Source organism: Colletotrichum costaricense (genome assembly GCF_030867565.1).
Source record: "Colletotrichum costaricense strain IMI 309622 chromosome Unknown Scaffold_8.1, whole genome shotgun sequence".
Taxonomy (NCBI): domain Eukaryota; kingdom Fungi; phylum Ascomycota; class Sordariomycetes; order Glomerellales; family Glomerellaceae; genus Colletotrichum; species Colletotrichum costaricense.
In genome coordinates this window covers 452,413-471,109 of record NW_026848237.1, presented here as the reverse complement: position 1 = coordinate 471,109, position 18,697 = coordinate 452,413, and the positions used below count along the sequence as shown (strand labels likewise).

The window sequence follows — 18,697 nt, the reverse complement described above, 5'->3', positions numbered from 1 at the left end:
ATCTGATGCAGCATGTGAAGCGGACGAGTCGAAGACATTCTGGTGCCAATCATCTGCTTGACTTTAAGAAATATCACCGTAAGTGCACTCTATGTGATAACCTGATGGCGACTGCTTTTAAACTGGTGTTTCTACTGCCTTCTGGTAAGCGGCCTTCGACCCGTTGCCTCCCTTTACAAGCGTATGCGCAAGATCTCCATCCCGTTCAATGGAGTGTCCCGAGTCTCAGGCCTCTAAGTCGGGCTGTCAATCGCCCACAAGGCTTTATGTCAACTCTATCAAAGAAATAATAGTAGCAGCATTTGCGGGGAAGAAGAAAATCCAACCAAAACCTGGGGCTTCCAGGCTGTTATCCTTGGTTTATTGTTATGCGGTTTATTACTTGAATTCTTCCTCCTTCGGTTGCAGTACTAGTTTCAAAGGTATGCGATGCTCTCAGGAATAGCATCAAATATCCCGGAGACCCAGGCCTGCCTTTCTTATGGCTTGTGCTTTATTGCTGTTCACAAAGTGTTACGATAGCCCTCCTATGTCAGCAAGCAGCACACAATGCTGACTGGCTATCGCGAACAATGCTGCAGTCCTCATCACATCTGGTATGGATTGCAGGGGGTATAGCTATGAGGAAGAAAGCCAACTAGGTATGATTCAAAATGTACCTCTGCTTTTTTGCTCGTGAATAGGCCTCTCGCTGTTCCGGGAACCAATTCTTACTGTCCAGTGAATCTATCTGGGTACGAACGTCAGCCTCTTGGCACGTCCTTTGCCCAAGCCCCAGCCAACACCGGGCCGACCATATTTTTCCGGGATCCCAGTTTCGTAAATTTAGGATGCACCTCTAGAGAAATAGCAATTCATTGGTTGGGCCGATTTGGAAGCGTTGAGTTCATGGGCGCGTTGCCCAGATGCGACTTCCAGAAGCCAAAGCGGAATACATTCTTGACAGCCTAGACTGAGCTACGGATAACTGATTTATGACCTTCCCTTACTCTTGTTTCCTTCGCTACGGATGAATGGCTCTAGAGGGAATATCTGAGCTTCTGGAGTAATGCCATCGTACAATTGAGCCCATCTTTCTTTCAATGGCTCTGGCGTCTCCCAGCCATACTCTGGATCGCGCAACCACTGTCGTAGCAGATGACGCCTATGGCAGTTGAAAATCAACCAGTCAACACGATACCCTTCTTGAATCCACCAGTAAATAGTGGAGGCATGAACTTACTGTTGCTCTTGAGTATCGGTGAAGCCATCACGAGCATGGAAGATACCCATGTTATTGGCGTACTGAATGTCGCCTTTTTGGAAATCCAGGTTGACGGCAAACTTTTCACCAAGATAATGAAGAGTATCAAGTGCTTCCGCTTGTGCCTCGGAGATCGGTGGGATCTCGTCACTTCGGGGAAGCGCACCGTAACCGACAAAGTATCGACGAGCGTATTGTACAGCTAAGCGCTCAGGCGTCTTTGAAGTCGCAGGTTGGTAGTGCACCAGAGGTCGGGAAGTGAAAGACTTCTCGGGCTTGCCGAAACTAGCAATGATACACATCGTTAGCCGATACTCATCTCGTTACATCAATCCATTCTCGTTAGCATGCAGCTACTTACACCTCAAACTGCCAGTCTTGCGTGAGGGTGTGGATGAGATCAGGACGCGTACTAGCGATCTCATTGTAAACCCTCGCGATGCTTGCCAATTTGCTCGTGCCGCCCTCCGCAGCAGTGGAGAGAGCAAACAGAGAGACAATGTCTCCGGCATCCGTATGAAATACTTGCTTATCCGCAGTGTAGGCAGGACTGCCAATCTGGCCCTTGTCCTTCGTCAAAGTCAAGTCTTTGATATGAGTGAGAACTACATCGGCTGGCTTCCCGTCGTATTGCCTGTCCTGGCGACCTCGTTGAGGTGCGATATGTGAAGACAAGCCTGCGTAAATGATGATGTTATCTTCTCTTGTGTGCTCATCCACACGAAGGCCGCGGATAACGAAGAATCCGTGCCCATTGTGCAACTCGTATGAGAGCTTTCGAAGCTCGGGATGAAGCTTGGGCAGGGGAAAGTTTTCCTGACTGATGTGGCCAAGCGGCAGATTCAGCGCTTCGTGGATGGATCAGCTCTAAGTTGCTATCTTGCGGGTTGCATGTGAGGTAATCCATCATACCTCTGAAGTGAGAGAGCGCTGCGTCAAGTTCGTCAAGCTGTTCTGTTGTGAGGGCATATGTCCAATGATACTCGTTGGCTAGTGTTGCTCCCTCCCAGACAATATCGCTCGTGAACTTCTGCGGAAGACCCTCAGGCAGGTTTTTGGGAAGACCAGGCTCCTGAACTCGGCGGGCAGTCCGAGCCTGAAATTTCTGATAGTCTGGGGCATACTGGATGTCCGGCTGCACTGGACGGGTCAAAGTGACGGTGGCCATAGTGATACAAGGTGTGCCAGATTTCCTCTGCGACGGCTGAAAGCACAGAAACTCTGCCCTCTCTGAAGATGCTGCTCAATCGGCTGGTCAACGCTGAGTTAGTTCGTTAGCTCTGGTGAGATTGAACCTCGTACCTTGTGCCTAGACAGCAGATATCAATACCGCTGGCTGTTCCGGTTTCGCTGCGGTGATGGCGACATTGCTCTCCCCAATGTCGTGCCGCGGAGAAAGTGGAGTAATCAATGCTTATTGAAAAAGCTCACGAATAGCCGATCGTTTGATGACCACCACTATCGCCCCTCACGTGAAAGTATAGGAACACTCGAAGTAGTGGATTCCTATTACCTATTCCCGTAGACATGCATGACTTTTCATTAACAATAACACATACAGTTGAGTACAGGCGTTGGGGCCTAGAGAATAGTATACCTCAATTCAGACTGATTACCGCTGCCTATAAACGACAGTACCTACTCCGATGACACAAGAGGATTCGCTGTCAAATACTTGGTACACAAAGGGGCGCAATTTCACTTTGACTTTGCGTTGTTGTTCCTCCTCCACTCCTCGCCCATTTCCTTCACCTCCCTGTTCGCCTTCAGAATTTGATCGCGGGCCCCCGGCCAAGCCTTCCGGCCCCGCCCCGTCTCGAAAAGCCGGTAGACCGCCGGTGAATCGGCACCGTCCATGAGCAAGTTGTAGAACTTTCGGTCGCTCCACCAAAGCTTCCAGGCCTCCATACTGAAACAGCCAACCCTCTCCGTTACCCCGGTTCCTGCAACCTTGTTCAACCATGTGTAGGTGTCGCTGCCGAACATCCTAAACCCCAGGTGGGGTAGCGGCCCGCGTCCAAGGGTATCCACAACGGTGTCGTAGTGTCTGTTGATGTCTTTTGTCATCAAGTCGGGGGAGGGAAGAGGGATTTCTCCGCTCCAAAGGCTGGCGAGCGCCATCGTGACGAGGTCATTGAACACAAATGGCGCCTTCAGGATGAAGAAGTGGCCGATGAACGCAAGTGATTCAGGATACTCCTCTGACAGAAACCCTCGATACAAGCGAGCGAATTGGACATGAGGGTCCTTGAATCGAGTTGCGTTGATGCGCTCAAAATGATCGGGAGCTTTTGCAGGGTCGGTAGGGTCACCCGGGCCTTTGATGACCGAGAAATCGTACTCATATCCCGTGCAGATGATGATGGCATCAATATCGTCTAGAACTGTACCATCTGTGAAAGTGACCGACTTGGGCCCAGTAACTGCCTTCACCCCAGGAACAGTACGAGTGATACCGTCCCTCAAGTTCTCAGCGAGGTCATTTGATAGAACCGGAATCCGATGCTCTGCGCTTGCGAGAACCCGGGGAGCCACAAACGACGGATGTTTGCTGAGCCAGGGATATGCTTTCCTTCGGGCGCTATCCAAAGCGTTTGTGAAGAACATGGCGCAAGCCCTAGGCCACCAATCACCTAGACTTCGGAAGATTGTGAGGGCACGGCGCGTCATGCTGTGGTCAAAAGCGTTACCCCGGACCATTTTTGGGACCTGTGATCGCATTCAGAACCATACCCTTACAAGCTAGAATCACATTCGAGAGTCCGGCAACTTACCAGATAGAACTGCTGACGATGACTGATTGTGATTGAGCGAGCGTTTGCCTTCTTGAGAAACGACTGCGTGTCAGCACTTGTAGCCCCAATCCCGATAAGCAAAACATTTTTGCCCGAGTATCTGTATGGGTCCTTGAATTCAATAGAGTGCTTGGCCTCTCCCTCGAACTTTTCAATGCCTTTGATATCTGGCATCATTGGAGTGTTGACGATTCCAGTGGCCAGCACAACTCGATCGAACACATGCTTCTGAAGGCCAGTCTCCGTGCCTGGGAGTGTGTTATGCGTATGCATGACCCATTTCCCGTTGACATCATCTCGTTCTACTTTGCTGACTTTGGTGGAGAACTTGATATGAGGCAGAAGGTCAAATTCCTTTGCGTAAGCTTCGAGGTATTGTTCAATACTTTTCGCAGTGGGGTGTGTTGCATCATCTAAGGCCACATGGCAACGTTAGCAACGATCATACCCATGCGGTGTAGGTGAAGTATTTTACCATCCGCGAAGGGGAAGTCTGTGATGTGCGCCTAATATTTGCATGAGTATCTGACGTCACTAATGCAGAAAAGTCAAGCCTTGCTCACCATCTGTTTTGAGGTGTTGAAAGATGTCATTGGAAGTGCGGTGACTTGATCTGGTCTGGGTGAGAAGTGCCATAGCCCACCAAGATGATCATTTTGCTCAAACGCGGTTACTTCTAGGTCTTGCTCCTTGAGGTTCTTTATTGCGAGAAGTCCCAATGCCCCGGTGCCGACAACGCCGACGTGGCCACCCACGGGCTTCGAGTCGTCGTTCGCCATGTGGAGGAGAGAAAGGTCTTTCGTGATGCTGAGGAGGAAAAGCGGAAATGTCTCCAATTGTGTTCCCCAAATGCTTCCAATTTACAGAGTGCAGGTAGGAAGGGCACTTCCTCTTATTAGGTTGGAATATCATCTACCTTTGCAAGCTATTAGAGATACTTAATGCCACGCTAACCCGGCGGAGACATTTAATCTGACATCAGCACAGCCCGGTGAGATTTACCCATCGTTGATTGGGGATCTTCACCAAGCGGAGGATTGAGAAGGAATCCACCCACCTCGGGAGATCCCAACGTGCAAATCAGCTCTATTCCCTGGCCTGAGCTGCCCAGCTGGAGCTACAAGGTATAGAAAGTGATGGGAGACCAGTGCGCCACGAGTTTTAGTGCAGTGCAATAGGATTTCCGCCCATTATCGTGCAGGTAGGGTGTGCCATGATCATTGGCGTTATGCCTAGAGCATCGGTAAAGCTTTGTCCAGATGGCATCCAAAAAATGACCAAGTCCCAAAGTGGATCCAAGGTAGCTTGTCGTTTGCCATGTTCCGCATACTTGCTGTCTCTCAGTACCTATGGTGCAACAGTTGGAGAGAGCAGATTCTGCCAAACTCGGTGTAGACACTCCATAGACGACTGATGAAGCCAGGCCCTTCACGACATTGGTCAAACACTCGTCGACTTCAAGTCGGGCAGTGGACAAAATCAGAAGCATTTGGGGAATGCTTTCCTCTATCGACGTTATGACGAGAACTCTTTAGGGAGGCTTGCAGTCAGCCGGTTGCAGCTTGGGCTGGCTGAGGTGGTAAAACTCTTGTCAGTTGCACGTAATTACTTTAGCACCACCGAAGTAGAACCCAGTATTTGGAAAAAGTCATTGGCATTGATTTTCTAAGTCCGGTTGACTGAAATGGCTACAGCATCTATATCTGGCACCAAGAAACCAACGCGGAAATTATCCCGAGCAAGGCGGATGTTGGCCCGAACTGACCAAAGCCCGACAAAGTGGTTCCCGCCGATAGATCCACATTGGACTGTTGGTTGGTTGTGACTCACAATTTGGGGTATTAATGCACGGTTGGGGAAGTCTCTCTTAACTAACTATGAACTCCGTACCTGTGTTGACGGAGAGGGGTCCGTCCCAACCACATTCATCGCAGCATTTTGCTCTTCTCATTTACATGTCAGAAGTAGATCTAAAACGCAGACTCCAAGCCAATTGAAAGCTATGGCATCTGCTATCATGGATCACCCCGTGGTGGGCTTGTTGAAGTCGCTCATGTCAATCGTGAGTACCAGCGAACTTGAGGAAAGCATTGGTGTCTTCCTAGAACATCATCTTCATTCGCTTGGATACACCGTCGAGCGAATACCCATTTCACCAGAATCGTCTCGCCATAATGTCTACGCATACCTTGGATCTTCACGCAAGACACGTGTACTTCTCACAGCCCATATGGACACTGTACCACCGCATATTCCGCTAACGATCGACGGGGATATCATCCGGGGAAGAGGCTCGTCCGACGACCTTGGCCCGTTGGCAGCCGAGATCTTAGCTGCAGAAGAACTGAGAAAGGAAGCCAAGATACAGGAGGAAGGAGATATTGCCTTGTTGTTTGTTGTCGGTGAAGAAAACGGCGGTCACGGAATGATCGCTGCGAATGACATGGGCTTAAAGTGGGAATCTGGCATCTTTGCTGAACCGACTGAGAGCAAACTTGCAAAAGGTCACAAGGGGCAGGTGGCATTTGAAGTGATCGCCAACGGCGTCGCTTGGTAAGTCAACACTTCTCAACCGCGAAGAGATTGAGTTCATCCAAAAGCTCTACTAAAGCCAAGATGTAGTCACTCAGGATACCCCCATCTCGGCAAAAGCGCAACTTCTGCATTGCTGGCGGTGTTGAATGACCTCTCCGCAGCAACTTGGCCCGAATCCGACCTCCTCGGCCCTTCCACCTTCAACATCGGAACTATCGAGGGAGGCGAGAAACATAACATCGTCGCCCCGTCAGCCAAGGCACTATGCGAGGTTCGCATGGTTTCCGACCTGCCCGGCATCAAGACCAAGGTTGCCGAGATCGTTTCACGACACCCAGACGTGGAGTTGAAGTTTGTTTTTGAGTACCCCGAAGCGCTACTGCAGTGGGAGATTGACGGCTTTGATGCGGCTCCCGTGGCTTTCGGGACTGACGTACCTCGACTCAAGGCGGAGTACTGCGACAACAGGGTGCTGTACGGTCCAGGGTCTATCCTGGTAGCTCACGGGCCCGACGAGTTCATCCGTGTGCCGGAGTTGATTGAAAGCATAGAGGGATACAAAAAGTTGGTGCTTCACTTTCTCAAGTAGGAAAATTGAAGGCCGAAACATTACTCCTGAGGCGTGTGGGGTAACGTGAGACAATGTTGTCGGTTGACTGTGGAACACAGGGGGAGAGGTTTGAGACTCGCGATGTGCTCGTATTGACAGCCGAGTGGGATGTGACCGGGGTGTTCGTCTCAACTGTACCCTGACATCGTCTCATCTCGACCAAAAGAATTGATCGCTCCTTTTAAGCTTGAATTGCCCAAAGTCACATTAAAAGCGCGAGGGGCCTTTCATCTTTGGAATATTGTGTCGTCACTTCCTGCAAGCGGGCTTTTCATTTCACAAACAAAAACATTTCATCGCTCCTGGCTGGCCAGATCTAAGCATACTAGTACCTTACATCACAACACACTCATTCAACTTGGTAATTCTTGCAGCTCTCCAAGCACCACCTTCAAGATGAAGTTCTCCCTTATCATCGTTGCTCTCAGCAGCTTCATGGCATCTGCCATTGCTGCACCGGCCAAAAGTGTTCCGGCCAAGGATAATAGCGGAGGCAGAGTCGTACTTGATGGTGCTCAGTGCAGTCCCGTTCAGGGACGTCTAGTGTGTGATGATGGTTTCGGCAACACATTGTAAGAACATCGACCCACTAGACGAGAAGTGCCTTTGAACTTTCCTCTAACCAACTTATTTCCATCAGCTTCGCGGACGACCCTTTCTCGTCATAGTGCACAATAACCAGGCAGCAAACATGTTTTCCAACGGGCACTCATTACCTGCAATCCCACGGACACGCTCTTCACGCGCCGATTTGGGATACTAAATTCCTAGCTTCCCCGCAGGATGAGCTCATGGAGTGGTAGCGCCAACAATTAGTGCCACGGCAGTGGTGGTTAGCGACTAAATACAGGCAATTAAGCGAGTGTCCGCATGCGAACTCTGGAGAATTGCGAGTCGAGGAATGAGAAAATTGACCACTCACGCTGAATTTTGGCGCTTTGCAATCCTCAAGGTGATGTGAACAGACGTGGATGCATGCGTCATGGATCCAATGGGTCACGAAGTCTCCGAGGTGAGGGAGTGCATATAAGCAATAGTCATTTTGATTTACTGCCTCAAAACGCGTTGTGCCCCGTGAGCTCTCACTTGAGAACAGCAGCAGGTCTAGTTCAAGCTTTCAGCAGCCATGATTTCTCTCAAGTTGACATTGGTCGCAACTCTGGCTAGTCTTTTTCCAGCGAGAGCGCAGAACCTCATCTTTGATTCAGGACGAAGTGGTCCGTCCCTCGAAGTCGTTCATCTGTACAACGACCAGTGGCCCACGGGTAATGTCACAAAGTCAAGAAAACTCGCGCATTACGCTCATATACTTGAATAGGCGTTGCCGTATCGTCAACTGGACGGAGATTTTCAAATTACCCCGGTGGTCTGGACCCAAATAACACAAATGATGGTACCAACGGCAAGTACACGGTTGCCGAACTCTTTGAAAACAATATCGAGAAGCCGTACCCAAGTGCTGAGTTCAACAATCCACCTGGCGGCGCAATCAACTTCACCACTACTCCTCCAACGGGCGCGAACTACAAGAACTACCTGATTGGGGTTCAAAGCGTGGTCATTGACAGTGCGGATCGCCTTTGGATTTTAGATACTGGCAGGGTCTTGACACCTCAGGGCGTTCTCGTCCCTGCCAGCGTCGGTGGCGCAAAGCTAGTCGGCGTCAATCTGACCACAAATTCGGTCATCAAAACTATCGTCTTTCCCAATACTGTCGCCTACCCGGATACATACCTGAACGACGTGCGATTTGACCTGGATCCTAGTCTAACCAGCAGCGGGGAAGGTGTTGCTTACATCACGGACTCTTCGAGCGAGGGCCGGACAGGCTTGATCGTCGTCGATCTCGGATCTGGTGAATCCTGGAGGCACCTTGACGGAAGCCCTTACGTGCAAGGCGACCGACAGTTTCTCGCATTTGTCTGGGGCCGTGAGCTCTACGCGAACCAGGCAGGCAATCGAGCCGGTCATTTGACCTTTGGTGCTGATGGAATCGCTCTCGGCAAAGATGGCAAGACGTTGTACTTTGGTGGCGTTGGCAACCGATACCTGTACAGTATCCCCACGGAACGTCTACGAGACAATGGTCCAACATCAGAGATACGAGCTCAAGCAGCAGTTCTGACGGAGAGTCAGAGGGGTCTTTCTGACGGCTTTGAGACGGACACGAATGGATTCATTTACCACGGGAATTTCGAGCAAAACGCAATCAACTTCTTCAACCCCGAGAATGGGACCGATCAGGTATTTTTGCGAGATCCGAGAATCAACTGGGCCGACACGGTAAGCTCCAGCTGTTTCTAAATTCCATCATGGACATATTTGGTTGACTGAGTCGGAATTCAAGTTCTCTGTTGCCACAGATGGCTATATCTACTTCACAAACAATCAGCTGGCATTCGGCCCGGCGGTCTATCCCGGGACAGACACAAGACAGCGTCCTTTTGGGTTGCTGAGGGCTAAACTTCCGAACAATGGCACCAAGGTTGGGTCTAAGATGTAGATGAAGATGAACTAGTTATGGAAAATGTGAGTAGGGGCGAAGAATCCAGTGTTCGTATATCGAGCTTGGTCCCGGGCATGCATCAAAATTCAACCTAGTTGAGGCAATGTGTCGTGGCCAAGCGAGAACATGGTACACTTTGACAATCGTTGAACTGAGTTCTACAGGTCCCTCCGTGACCCAGGATTTCTAAATTGAGCGGGATGTTAGTGTTGATTCTCGGGGCCAAGCACCATTCCCGGTTTGTAGAAACTCCGACCTATCCGTCGCTGTCGTTTGATAGGTACACCTGATATGGCCGGCACGACTTTTGAACGATATTGAGTTGACCCATGACTTGAGAGCGTGTTCCATTCGCAAAGCGATCAAGAGTGTGCAATGAGCGGGCAGTTACATGGAAGTCCCGACGGAATCACCAATGATGATTTGGCATTCACACAACGCCGGGAAAGCTGACAGTCAAAATTCCGTGCTTCGTGACATACGCAAATCGGGCCTTAGCCCAGACCAATGACTTCTATTCCAGTATCTCTATGTCTGGCGACGTCATTTCATTCAACATATCCCTCTCCAAGCTCAGTGCTACGCCCAGACTATTGACAGTTTGCTCCTCCAACGACGTTATGACACTTCTGACTGCCGCAGTCCATGTACTAGAGAAAGGGTAAGCATCTGGTACTGACGACTTCGGATAAGATTGCTCACATCGAAGACGTTGTTTCTTGCAAGGTTACAGAATTTGATTCTGTTGCCGTCACAAACTTGGAGCTCGGTACCGACGCAGGACTGGGCGGATGCAACCGCAGCAAAGAAGAAGGAAATTGCCGTAATGAACTTCATGGTTGCGACAGAGGCCAAACGCCGATGCTCGATTGAGAGATTTGATGTACCTAATTACGATTCCGTTGCGTGTTGCAGATATCTCAGGAGCACTCGGGTGTTCGCGAAGTCGTTGCTAAAGTTGGGAACACACAAAACAGGTCGAATTTCCGGCGCGTCACTGGCTTTTTATCACGCTCCAATTTCCCCCTTTTCTACTCTTTAAACATACAATTCCCCGTGAAAGCTTCTTGACTCAGTATGATGAGTCTGTGCAGTCTCTGGTACAATAAGCTGGATGGGTTTTGTGCAAATATGTAGTGGACTACACACTTTATTAAGGTTTCCGACTAAATCTAAAACATCTGCCCGTTATTTTTTACCACGGCGAGTCCGCGATCTCAGTTGCATATGAGAGGATTCACATTAGCCACGTGCACAAATCTGTACCATGACATGCGTCCAGACTATCAACACCAGTATGAATCAGTCCGATGAGGACATGTCTGTACTCGTGGAATCTGATGGAACGAATTGGATTTTGTACACAATTATCAACCGAGAGCAATTACACGATTCAACGTCAATGAGCACCACGGCAGGAGAAACACTGGGCGCGGGAGACTTTGCATTAATATTTAAGGATTGTGTATTTGTACATATATGATGTACAGGGAGTATTTAACATTATCATAATGAGTGTCTAGTTTTGGTGCGTTCCCTATGCTTCGTATCATATGCCTCGGTGTATCGTATCGTCAAATCAATAGTCGCTAAAATCGATGAATGCAGTTTTTGTATGAGATTTTTCAAAGCCACTTAGTAGGTGTAAACCTGCTCGGGGCCGAGGTTGCCGAACTGTCCGGAGCCAAAGGGGCTGGAAGGAGCAGTGGTGACAGGCTTGCCGTTGATGTCAGAGACACCGAACCATGCAAGCTCCTTGCCGTTGACGACGGTGACGACGGCGAAAGCAGGGGCGGGGTTGGCAACGTAGCCCCAAGAGACCTTGAAGTTGGAGCCGGAAGTGCAGGGCTGGTCGGACCAGCTCTCGGTGGCCGCGTTGGAGCCGGGCATGCGGATGACGGTGCAGCGCTCAGTCTTTCCGTCAGCCTCGATGGCGAAATTGTAGTCGCAGCCGTCGTTCTTCTCGCCGCAGTAGCGGATCATGTCCTTGATCGTCCACTTCTTGCCCTCGACTGCCTTGGGGTTGGGGTAGGCGGGGGCGCTTCCGCCGGATCCGGAGGTGGGTGCGGGAGTGGGCACAGCGGTGGCGGACAAGGTCGGGTAGGTGAAGTAGGAGGAGGGGCAGGAACCGGGGTGAGCAGGGTTGCAGCCACCCGGGATTCCGGAGATGGAAGTGAAGGTTGGCGCGGGAGCGGCGGTAGCAGTGGCAGTAGTGTAGGTGAAGTAGGAGGAGGGGCAAGATCCGGGATGAGCCGGGTTGCAGCCGCCGGGGATGCCGGTAGAGGTGGGCTTGGGGAGGTTGGCTGTCGCGGAGGCACAGTACTCGCGGTTGCGAGCGTTATCCTCACCGACGCAGGCCGTCAAAGTGCATGAGCAGGCAACCTCTGGGGTACCGGCGGCGATGCAGGCCTTGTAGGCGTCCTGGCAGGCGTCCTGGCGGGCATTGAGAGGAGCCGCGACGGCGGCGGAGGCCATGGCCAAAGCGAAGACGATCTTGTTCATCATATTGATTGAAGATAAGATGAATGTGATTGAAAGATGCCGAGGATGTCAATTGTAGATATGAATGGCTGTAGATAAAATGGAGGTTAATGATGTTGCTGATGTTGTTGATGAAGCTGAGTGTGATGAGGAGGATTACAACATTTCAGCAGCGATGTTGCAATGGTTATATACAGGTTACTCGAAGCATCGTAAGACTCTCAAAGTCGATCTCTCCGCCTCTCTTCTGGAGAGAAACTTCAACATCTCGTGTTCGCCTGTGTGCGAGAGGCTCGTCAGTGGAGCCGAAAGGGCGGGAAAATTGTTCTAAGTTGTTCGTATTGACTAGCAACCCACCTCGCCTTAGCCGTTCGCCCCGGCAACTAACCCGTTAAAGTTGACAGCTCAATATCTCCACGGTCCTCATGATCTCATGGCTCAGCTAGCGTCTGGAGGACCCCATATTTGTGGCAGGGGCTTAACAAGCCATCGGGCTGTCTTACAGTTCCCAACCAGGCCGAACCTCACCAGAATGGGAAGAGGCTCTTTGAAGACAGAGTTTGTTTGACGTCAGAAACATGCTGAAAATAGACCCTGGCTTTCCAGCTTGGGACACGGCGAGGAAGCGTGCCAATCAGCCCTCTAGAGACCCTCTTGTCTTTGACCAAGACCGGGTTAGTCGGTTGCTGCCGAACGGCCGATCAATCCAGCTCCGCTGTCCGCCAGCCTCTTGGCCCGGGTCGTTGAACCGAAGGAAAGAAAATGCTAACCGTGAAGCTCTGCCCAACCATTGATTTTGCCTCCCTCCCCCACGAGTCAAGCTATGCTACGTTGCTCCCCGAGAACCAAGAATAACCGAGACTAACCTTAGGGTCGGGACTACTCCGCAGGCCCCTTCTCTATGCAAAAGGCTGAATACCTTTGGCTTTTGACTTCACCCAACTAGAGACATCGGGTCTCACATTAGCTCAGCAGTGCCGAACTGGCTTGGCAGAATCATCAAGCAAAATAGTTTTCGCTTATCACCATCTGGTTTTCCATTTGCATTCTTCGGTTTAAAGTGGAGACACTAGACCAGACGCTGTCATCGACCTTGCAGAAGCGTCTCGTGCTTCAAAAAGTCTCATCGAGAACGTTTGTAGCAAAGGCGAATTTTTCCGGGGGTTTGCCGAATAATTTTGCTAGACGAAGTATGAGGGGATTTTGTATCACGATTTCGTACCTCGTATTGATCGTCACCTCACATCGTATTCGCTTTGACAGCTAGAAGTTAGCATACGGAACGTGGCAAGGCCTTCTGGCGTCTCTTGCAATGTGTTTTTATTAGTCATTCCAATAACATCAACGCGTCTTTGGATATTGGGCAACCTGGAATATGATGTAGCTTTGTCGCATGATGTCACGATGTCTCACCAAGACGTCCAGGTACCACTTGCCAGGGCATTTCTTTTCTTCAAATATCCTCTCTTATTGATTAATTTTCACAACGGATGATGCATTATGTCTGTAAAATCAACCCAATTGGATGTTGAGTATTGACTCCGTAAAGTAGTCGGCGCCGTTTCTGAGGCCGTCGACAACACGGCGTAGATCGTCGTCACTGCTGATAGCTTATATAATTCTAACCTTGAGAGTATTGCTGCCAGAAGATCTGGAGTACTCAATCTTTTCCAGTTTATTTCAACATGTGCAGTGCGAAGTCGTATTCAACGTCCTCACTCATGTACCCATCGTACTGAAAGGTCCAGTGCTTAATTAAGAAGCTACCACTGTATGTCATGGTTTCTCGGACATTCCTGTCACCGACAATGGTCGAAGATGTAGCAAGATGCCTATCCCATCAGCCGTTTGCCACCGCTCTCGATTGCAAGGTCATGTTCCTCCACATACTAATGCATCTTGAAGATAGAGCTTCGGCGTTCTTGGCCCTATGTGAGTCAAGTATTGTAAGGATTATCAATCATCATTATGAAGCAAGAGATCAAGCTGAAGAGCAGATGGGTAGGATAATAGTTAGCTTAAACGGTCCCTACGAAGGTGTGTTGGTACGTAAAAGCCCAAACGGCCCTGGAGACTTGCAGGAGGGCTTTTCTACTCTTACAGGGCGATGATTCCCATGGTGGTCAAATGCAGTCGCGTGTACACGCGCGAGGATGTTTCGGTAAAGTGCGGTAAGGCCATTGAATGAAGAGAATCGCGAGTAAATTGGAAACACAGATGGGTGTGTCGTATGTCTCGTGAATCGGTGTGTCTAGATTCGAGTATCCGGAGACACAGAGTGCATGGACTTTGTGATTCAAATATAGGTAGAGATGCACTCATTTTGCTAACGGACATAAAAATCATGCTCGGGATTACAAGTCCAAGGTAGTCCACGACCTAAAATCATAAATGAATATTGAACGCCAATCTCGCTCAAACGCCAAATGCCATGCCAAAATAGGTTCCTCAAGTCAGATGCGATCTACTGCTTTCACAATGCGTGGACAAAATTGAAGCCAACGATGCCCTCGGCGCATGCATGATCCATTTCTGTCCCTGGAAAGACAGAAACTCTACGGCCAATGATGCCATCATCGCCGACTTCCAGCGAGACTGGCCTTTTCAACGCCAACTCCAGTATAGAACCGTTCTCGAGGATCGAGGCACCGGAGAAGGCGAAGCGTTCGAACAAGCCGCAATCTTCAAGTTTACGAGTGAGGTCACCGGACTGACTGTTAAGAAGAGCTTTGTTAATGCCTGATGCTACTCAACCCTATCTAGCGACGTTCAGGTCACCATTACTTACTGTATCACGACAATCATCTCGGACAACGACTGTAAATCGCAACCTTCGCCGCCTGTGATTCGTGCATGGGTCGCCAAAGAGCATCCCGGTTGACCAGGCGTATGAAAAGCGAGATCTCCGCGAAGGCGCTGTTTCGGTGTTGTCGGGCTGTGCTGGCTGCAAGGTTGGTTGAGAACAGCCAAAGCGCCGCCTCGGGGCTTGGTGCAGGTATCTGGGCCGCACATGGTGAGATGTGAATGAGTTGTGAGTATGGCTAGCAAGTCCGTGGATGCTGTTGGAAGGCCGACTTGTGAGAATTGGAAAAACTGTACAAACCAGCAACTCGAAAGGTAGAGCCTTCGCGATGCTTTAAACATCTCGATTGATCCTAATAACTCCCTCAAGGTGCTCAATCTGTCTCTCTATCCCTGTCATCCCAAAACGAGAGTGAACGGGTCGCGGACCGGGGGGTAACTAACAATAAGTTGGCCAATCATAGCACATCGCTGACCCCAACTTTGGGACTGGAGGGCCCTGCACGGGTTTCCTGGTGAGCAAGTTAGAGCAATATTGATCATGTTTAAGCCGGTCTGCGCTACATACACATATCGCCGCGACTTACAGACTGTTGACTTTACTAAAAACACATCGAAGTCGACAACAGTCCTCTCGAAGATGTATCTTGACGAGGACTGAATCTCGAGGCATATGGGCGGGTGGAGATGCCCGAGTCGTCGGTGGGCGTTAGCACCATGACCCATGCAATTCCGGAATGGAGCCGGTCAATGAGACGGAGGAAGGGCAGCCATCAAGGTGTTTGTCACATCCTCGGCCTCAACGGACATGGAAAAGGCGAGTCTTGTTGCCTAGATGATAAATGTGCTCACTTCTACCCCTCATTTGGACCGGTTGTATGTCTTTGCCGGCGGGAGTGACTCTGGATTCTAAGTCCTTACCCCTCGATACCCTTTCCTATTGACTCAACTTCATCTACACACAGCTCCAAGACCTCACGATATTCGCTGCACAGTCTAGCTAACCAGACCATACCCGGCATCAATATTTGACAATGACCAGCGCGCAGTACACGCTACCTAAGCTTCCCTACGCTTACGATGTTAGTTTCCCATCACTGCTCGATAGAGCCGCTGTATGCTAATCTCATCCGCAGGCTCTCGAGCCTCACATCTCGGCTCAAATCATGGAGCTACATCACAGCAAACAGTAAGCCGCATCGTGCCGGGGAGAAACGGAGTATGCGTCACCAAGGTACTAATCATTGAGTTAAACAGTCACCAAACATACGTCACGAACTTGAACAAAGCCATAGAGACCTACAACGCGAACCCTCTCCAAAGTCGATTCACGGTCCTCGCAGCCCTCAACTTTCACGGCGGTGGCCACATCAACCACTCCCTCTTCTGGGAGAACCTCTCCCCAGCTTCAAGCCCGGATGCTTCGCCTGATGCGGCACCGAAGCTGATCGCCGAGGTTACTCGTATCTGGGGTAGCCTTGATCAATTCAAAGCGGCCTTTAATGCCGCTCTGCTTGGTATCACCGGCAGCGGCTGGGGTTGGCTGGTCAAGGACGATGTCACAGGCCTCAGCATCGTTACCACCAAAGACCAGGACCCCGTCACCAAGGGTGTGCCCATCTTTGGTGTCGACATGTGGGAGCACGCGTACTACCTACAGGTTCGTCCCCACCGATGAGAAGATGTGCTTGAGACTCTAGTAGACTAATCAAGGAGAGTGATAGTATCTTAATGGAAAGGCGGCATACGTGGAGAATATATGGAACATCATTAACTGGAAGACCTCAGAGCTCAGGTTCTCGGGCAGTCGAGATGATGCATTCAAGGCATTGAAGGCGGTCCTCTGAGAACAGTATGTTGGGATGGAGATTATCCAGAGAGTATCCAGAAATTTGAGGTGCAGGACTATGAATAGACTGCACATCTTTATCCCAAAGTTGTTTGCTCGCAAGACGAAGAGGCGAGGGTACTCTCCCAGGGTGCAGTGCGAGACAGTTGCATCACGCACTTGATCTTTCATCTATTCCAGCGGGACCTGCCACAACCAAATCAAGCGGCTGGGCGTGCCGAGGAGAATTGAATCGCACACATAGGTGCCGCGATTGTGGCCACCTTACGACTCCTTACCCGGCCGTGTAACCTGCAATTGTGGAAGAGCTTGGCAATGATTCCTCTCGCAGAGCTTAAGACAGTCTCAGATACGTGTTTTTGCTCTGTATGTGAACATTACTTCACTCTACACAGAATGCCAATTTAGTCGCATTGTACGAGGATCAATGATTCATGGCCCCCGTCCTCGGTGATGTGGCGCACAACCGTAACTTCGAACGCCTTTGGCCACGCGTGCCACGCATCGAGGTGATACCGTCGCCTGGACAGGTCGGGGCAAGGTTTGGTCAAACAAAACATCCCGTGCAGATCAAGGTGTGTGGTAGAGGGACTATCCCCCAAGTCCAGTACAGCCGCTCGCCCAAATCTCCGAGTACCAACAAGGACAAACATCAACGGGTGTGAGACGGCCCACACAACCCGAGATGAAGTGCAAACAAGACGTGAAGCTCTGCTGATCCTTCCAAAGTGACGAAGATGACTCCCGCCTTCGGCCGATTAGAAAACTTCCGACTTTTCTGTTGCAACGGAAACTTCTAGACAAAAGTGCTTCCTTCATCCTTCCCGCCGCAGAAATCGCACATACTCCCGCAATCAACATGTGACAAGAATGTCAAGTTTACGGGATCTGATTGTACGTGTTGCTCATCTGCAGGATGCACCTCCCCGGTATAACTACCTTACAAGTAGAATGAACTGTTTCTGTGAATCCAGTCCCTAAATGGAGTTTATGTGTAGGTGCATTCTCTGGTCCTGCAACCAAGGACACAAGCTCTAAACTTCTTTTTGTTATGAAGGGAACAGATGTTGTCTGTTTGGTCCCACCCCTGAATGGTCGGAAACCCGCAGCTACGTCAATGCAGGCATGCACACACGCGATGCGTGCACTGGCGTCGGTGTTACACCATCTTGTTGGAAGCCAATGTGAAAGCAAAAAAGTCCCTCACTACCGTAGTATCTCATGCTTGATGAAAAATACGGGATCTGTCGTGCTGGAGCATCCTTAGAGAATAGTGATTCCAGGTTATTGGAAAAGCTCGAAGCTTCAAACATTCTACAATTCGGGGCGAAGAGGATGTCAGATTCTCGTACATGTGCCCTCCAGAACACGCAGATCACAAAATCGTATTCCGATGCTCCAATCTTAAGGCCAGGGTAACGCGAACTTGCACTTCTTACCTATTTTGCTCGTATGAGGTTATTTGACTATGTGGGTTGTCTGCCAGAGATTGTGTGGGACGGACACCTGCAGCCGCAACGAGGGCATCTGCAGCCGTGCTCATTCACACGACTCTGTTTTCTCGCCGCTCTTGTTTGCCTACCAAGATTTCCCGTCGAATCTAAAAGGCAGGGGCATTAATCTTGTATTCCGAATTCTACCCGCAAACGAACACTGCATCCTGAAGTGCTAGCTCTGAAGCGCATCCAAGCTATGTAGCATCACACGTTGTAGCCGTTACTTGAGATTGCTAAATTATATGGCTTTCCTTGCCAGAAATCCCATCTGTTTTCGGCTCAAATTATCACTCGTGAAGTTTGAATGGTTTTGTCAAACAATCCTGACGGTCTGGCTCAGATGAGATCAGGTACCCATCCCCTTGACCCATGTGGCAACG

General features: G+C 50.1%; 9 protein-coding genes across 9 annotated transcripts; 4 read left to right on the top strand and 5 right to left on the bottom strand.

Moving 5' to 3' along the window:
• Positions 1–972: 972 nt before the first annotated feature.
• Positions 973–2,411, bottom strand: CCOS01_08175 (TfdA family Taurine catabolism dioxygenase TauD; the record flags this gene model as incomplete). The annotated part of the gene is made up of 4 exons (XM_060456336.1): positions 973–1,144; positions 1,223–1,528; positions 1,605–2,091; positions 2,156–2,411. The coding sequence occupies 4 exons, from the start codon at positions 2,409–2,411 to the stop codon at positions 973–975; spliced, it is 1,221 nt and encodes a 406-aa protein (XP_060312610.1).
• Positions 2,412–2,941: 530 nt separating this feature from the next.
• On the bottom strand, positions 2,942–4,817 carry CCOS01_08174 (uncharacterized protein; the record flags this gene model as incomplete). The annotated part of the gene is made up of 4 exons (XM_060456335.1): positions 2,942–3,952; positions 4,018–4,451; positions 4,514–4,544; positions 4,602–4,817. 4 exons carry the CDS (start codon positions 4,815–4,817, stop codon positions 2,942–2,944), a joined length of 1,692 nt encoding a protein of 563 aa, XP_060312609.1.
• A 1,238-nt stretch (positions 4,818–6,055) lies between these two features.
• CCOS01_08173 (uncharacterized protein) lies at positions 6,056–7,162 on the top strand (the record flags this gene model as incomplete). The annotated part of the gene is made up of 2 exons (XM_060456334.1): positions 6,056–6,591; positions 6,661–7,162. 2 exons carry the CDS (start codon positions 6,056–6,058, stop codon positions 7,160–7,162), a joined length of 1,038 nt encoding a protein of 345 aa, XP_060312608.1.
• Positions 7,163–7,579: 417 nt separating this feature from the next.
• On the top strand, positions 7,580–7,851 carry CCOS01_08172 (uncharacterized protein; the record flags this gene model as incomplete). The annotated part of the gene is made up of 2 exons (XM_060456333.1): positions 7,580–7,755; positions 7,824–7,851. The coding sequence occupies 2 exons, from the start codon at positions 7,580–7,582 to the stop codon at positions 7,849–7,851; spliced, it is 204 nt and encodes a 67-aa protein (XP_060312607.1).
• A 458-nt stretch (positions 7,852–8,309) lies between these two features.
• Positions 8,310–9,686, top strand: CCOS01_08171 (major royal jelly protein; the record flags this gene model as incomplete). The annotated part of the gene is made up of 3 exons (XM_060456332.1): positions 8,310–8,448; positions 8,502–9,466; positions 9,531–9,686. 3 exons carry the CDS (start codon positions 8,310–8,312, stop codon positions 9,684–9,686), a joined length of 1,260 nt encoding a protein of 419 aa, XP_060312606.1.
• A 593-nt stretch (positions 9,687–10,279) lies between these two features.
• CCOS01_08170 (protein kinase) lies at positions 10,280–10,526 on the bottom strand (the record flags this gene model as incomplete). Its single annotated transcript, XM_060456331.1, has 2 exons — positions 10,280–10,339; positions 10,392–10,526. 2 exons carry the CDS (start codon positions 10,524–10,526, stop codon positions 10,280–10,282), a joined length of 195 nt encoding a protein of 64 aa, XP_060312605.1.
• A 798-nt stretch (positions 10,527–11,324) lies between these two features.
• On the bottom strand, positions 11,325–12,194 carry CCOS01_08169 (uncharacterized protein; the record flags this gene model as incomplete). The annotated part of the gene is made up of 1 exon (XM_060456330.1): positions 11,325–12,194. The coding sequence occupies one exon, from the start codon at positions 12,192–12,194 to the stop codon at positions 11,325–11,327; it is 870 nt and encodes a 289-aa protein (XP_060312604.1).
• A 2,449-nt stretch (positions 12,195–14,643) lies between these two features.
• Positions 14,644–15,182, bottom strand: CCOS01_08168 (uncharacterized protein; the record flags this gene model as incomplete). The annotated part of the gene is made up of 2 exons (XM_060456329.1): positions 14,644–14,884; positions 14,959–15,182. 2 exons carry the CDS (start codon positions 15,180–15,182, stop codon positions 14,644–14,646), a joined length of 465 nt encoding a protein of 154 aa, XP_060312603.1.
• An 824-nt stretch (positions 15,183–16,006) lies between these two features.
• Positions 16,007–16,819, top strand: CCOS01_08167 (iron/manganese superoxide dismutase; the record flags this gene model as incomplete). The annotated part of the gene is made up of 4 exons (XM_060456328.1): positions 16,007–16,054; positions 16,109–16,161; positions 16,230–16,632; positions 16,697–16,819. The coding sequence occupies 4 exons, from the start codon at positions 16,007–16,009 to the stop codon at positions 16,817–16,819; spliced, it is 627 nt and encodes a 208-aa protein (XP_060312602.1).
• Between the last annotated feature and the right edge of the window lie 1,878 nt (positions 16,820–18,697).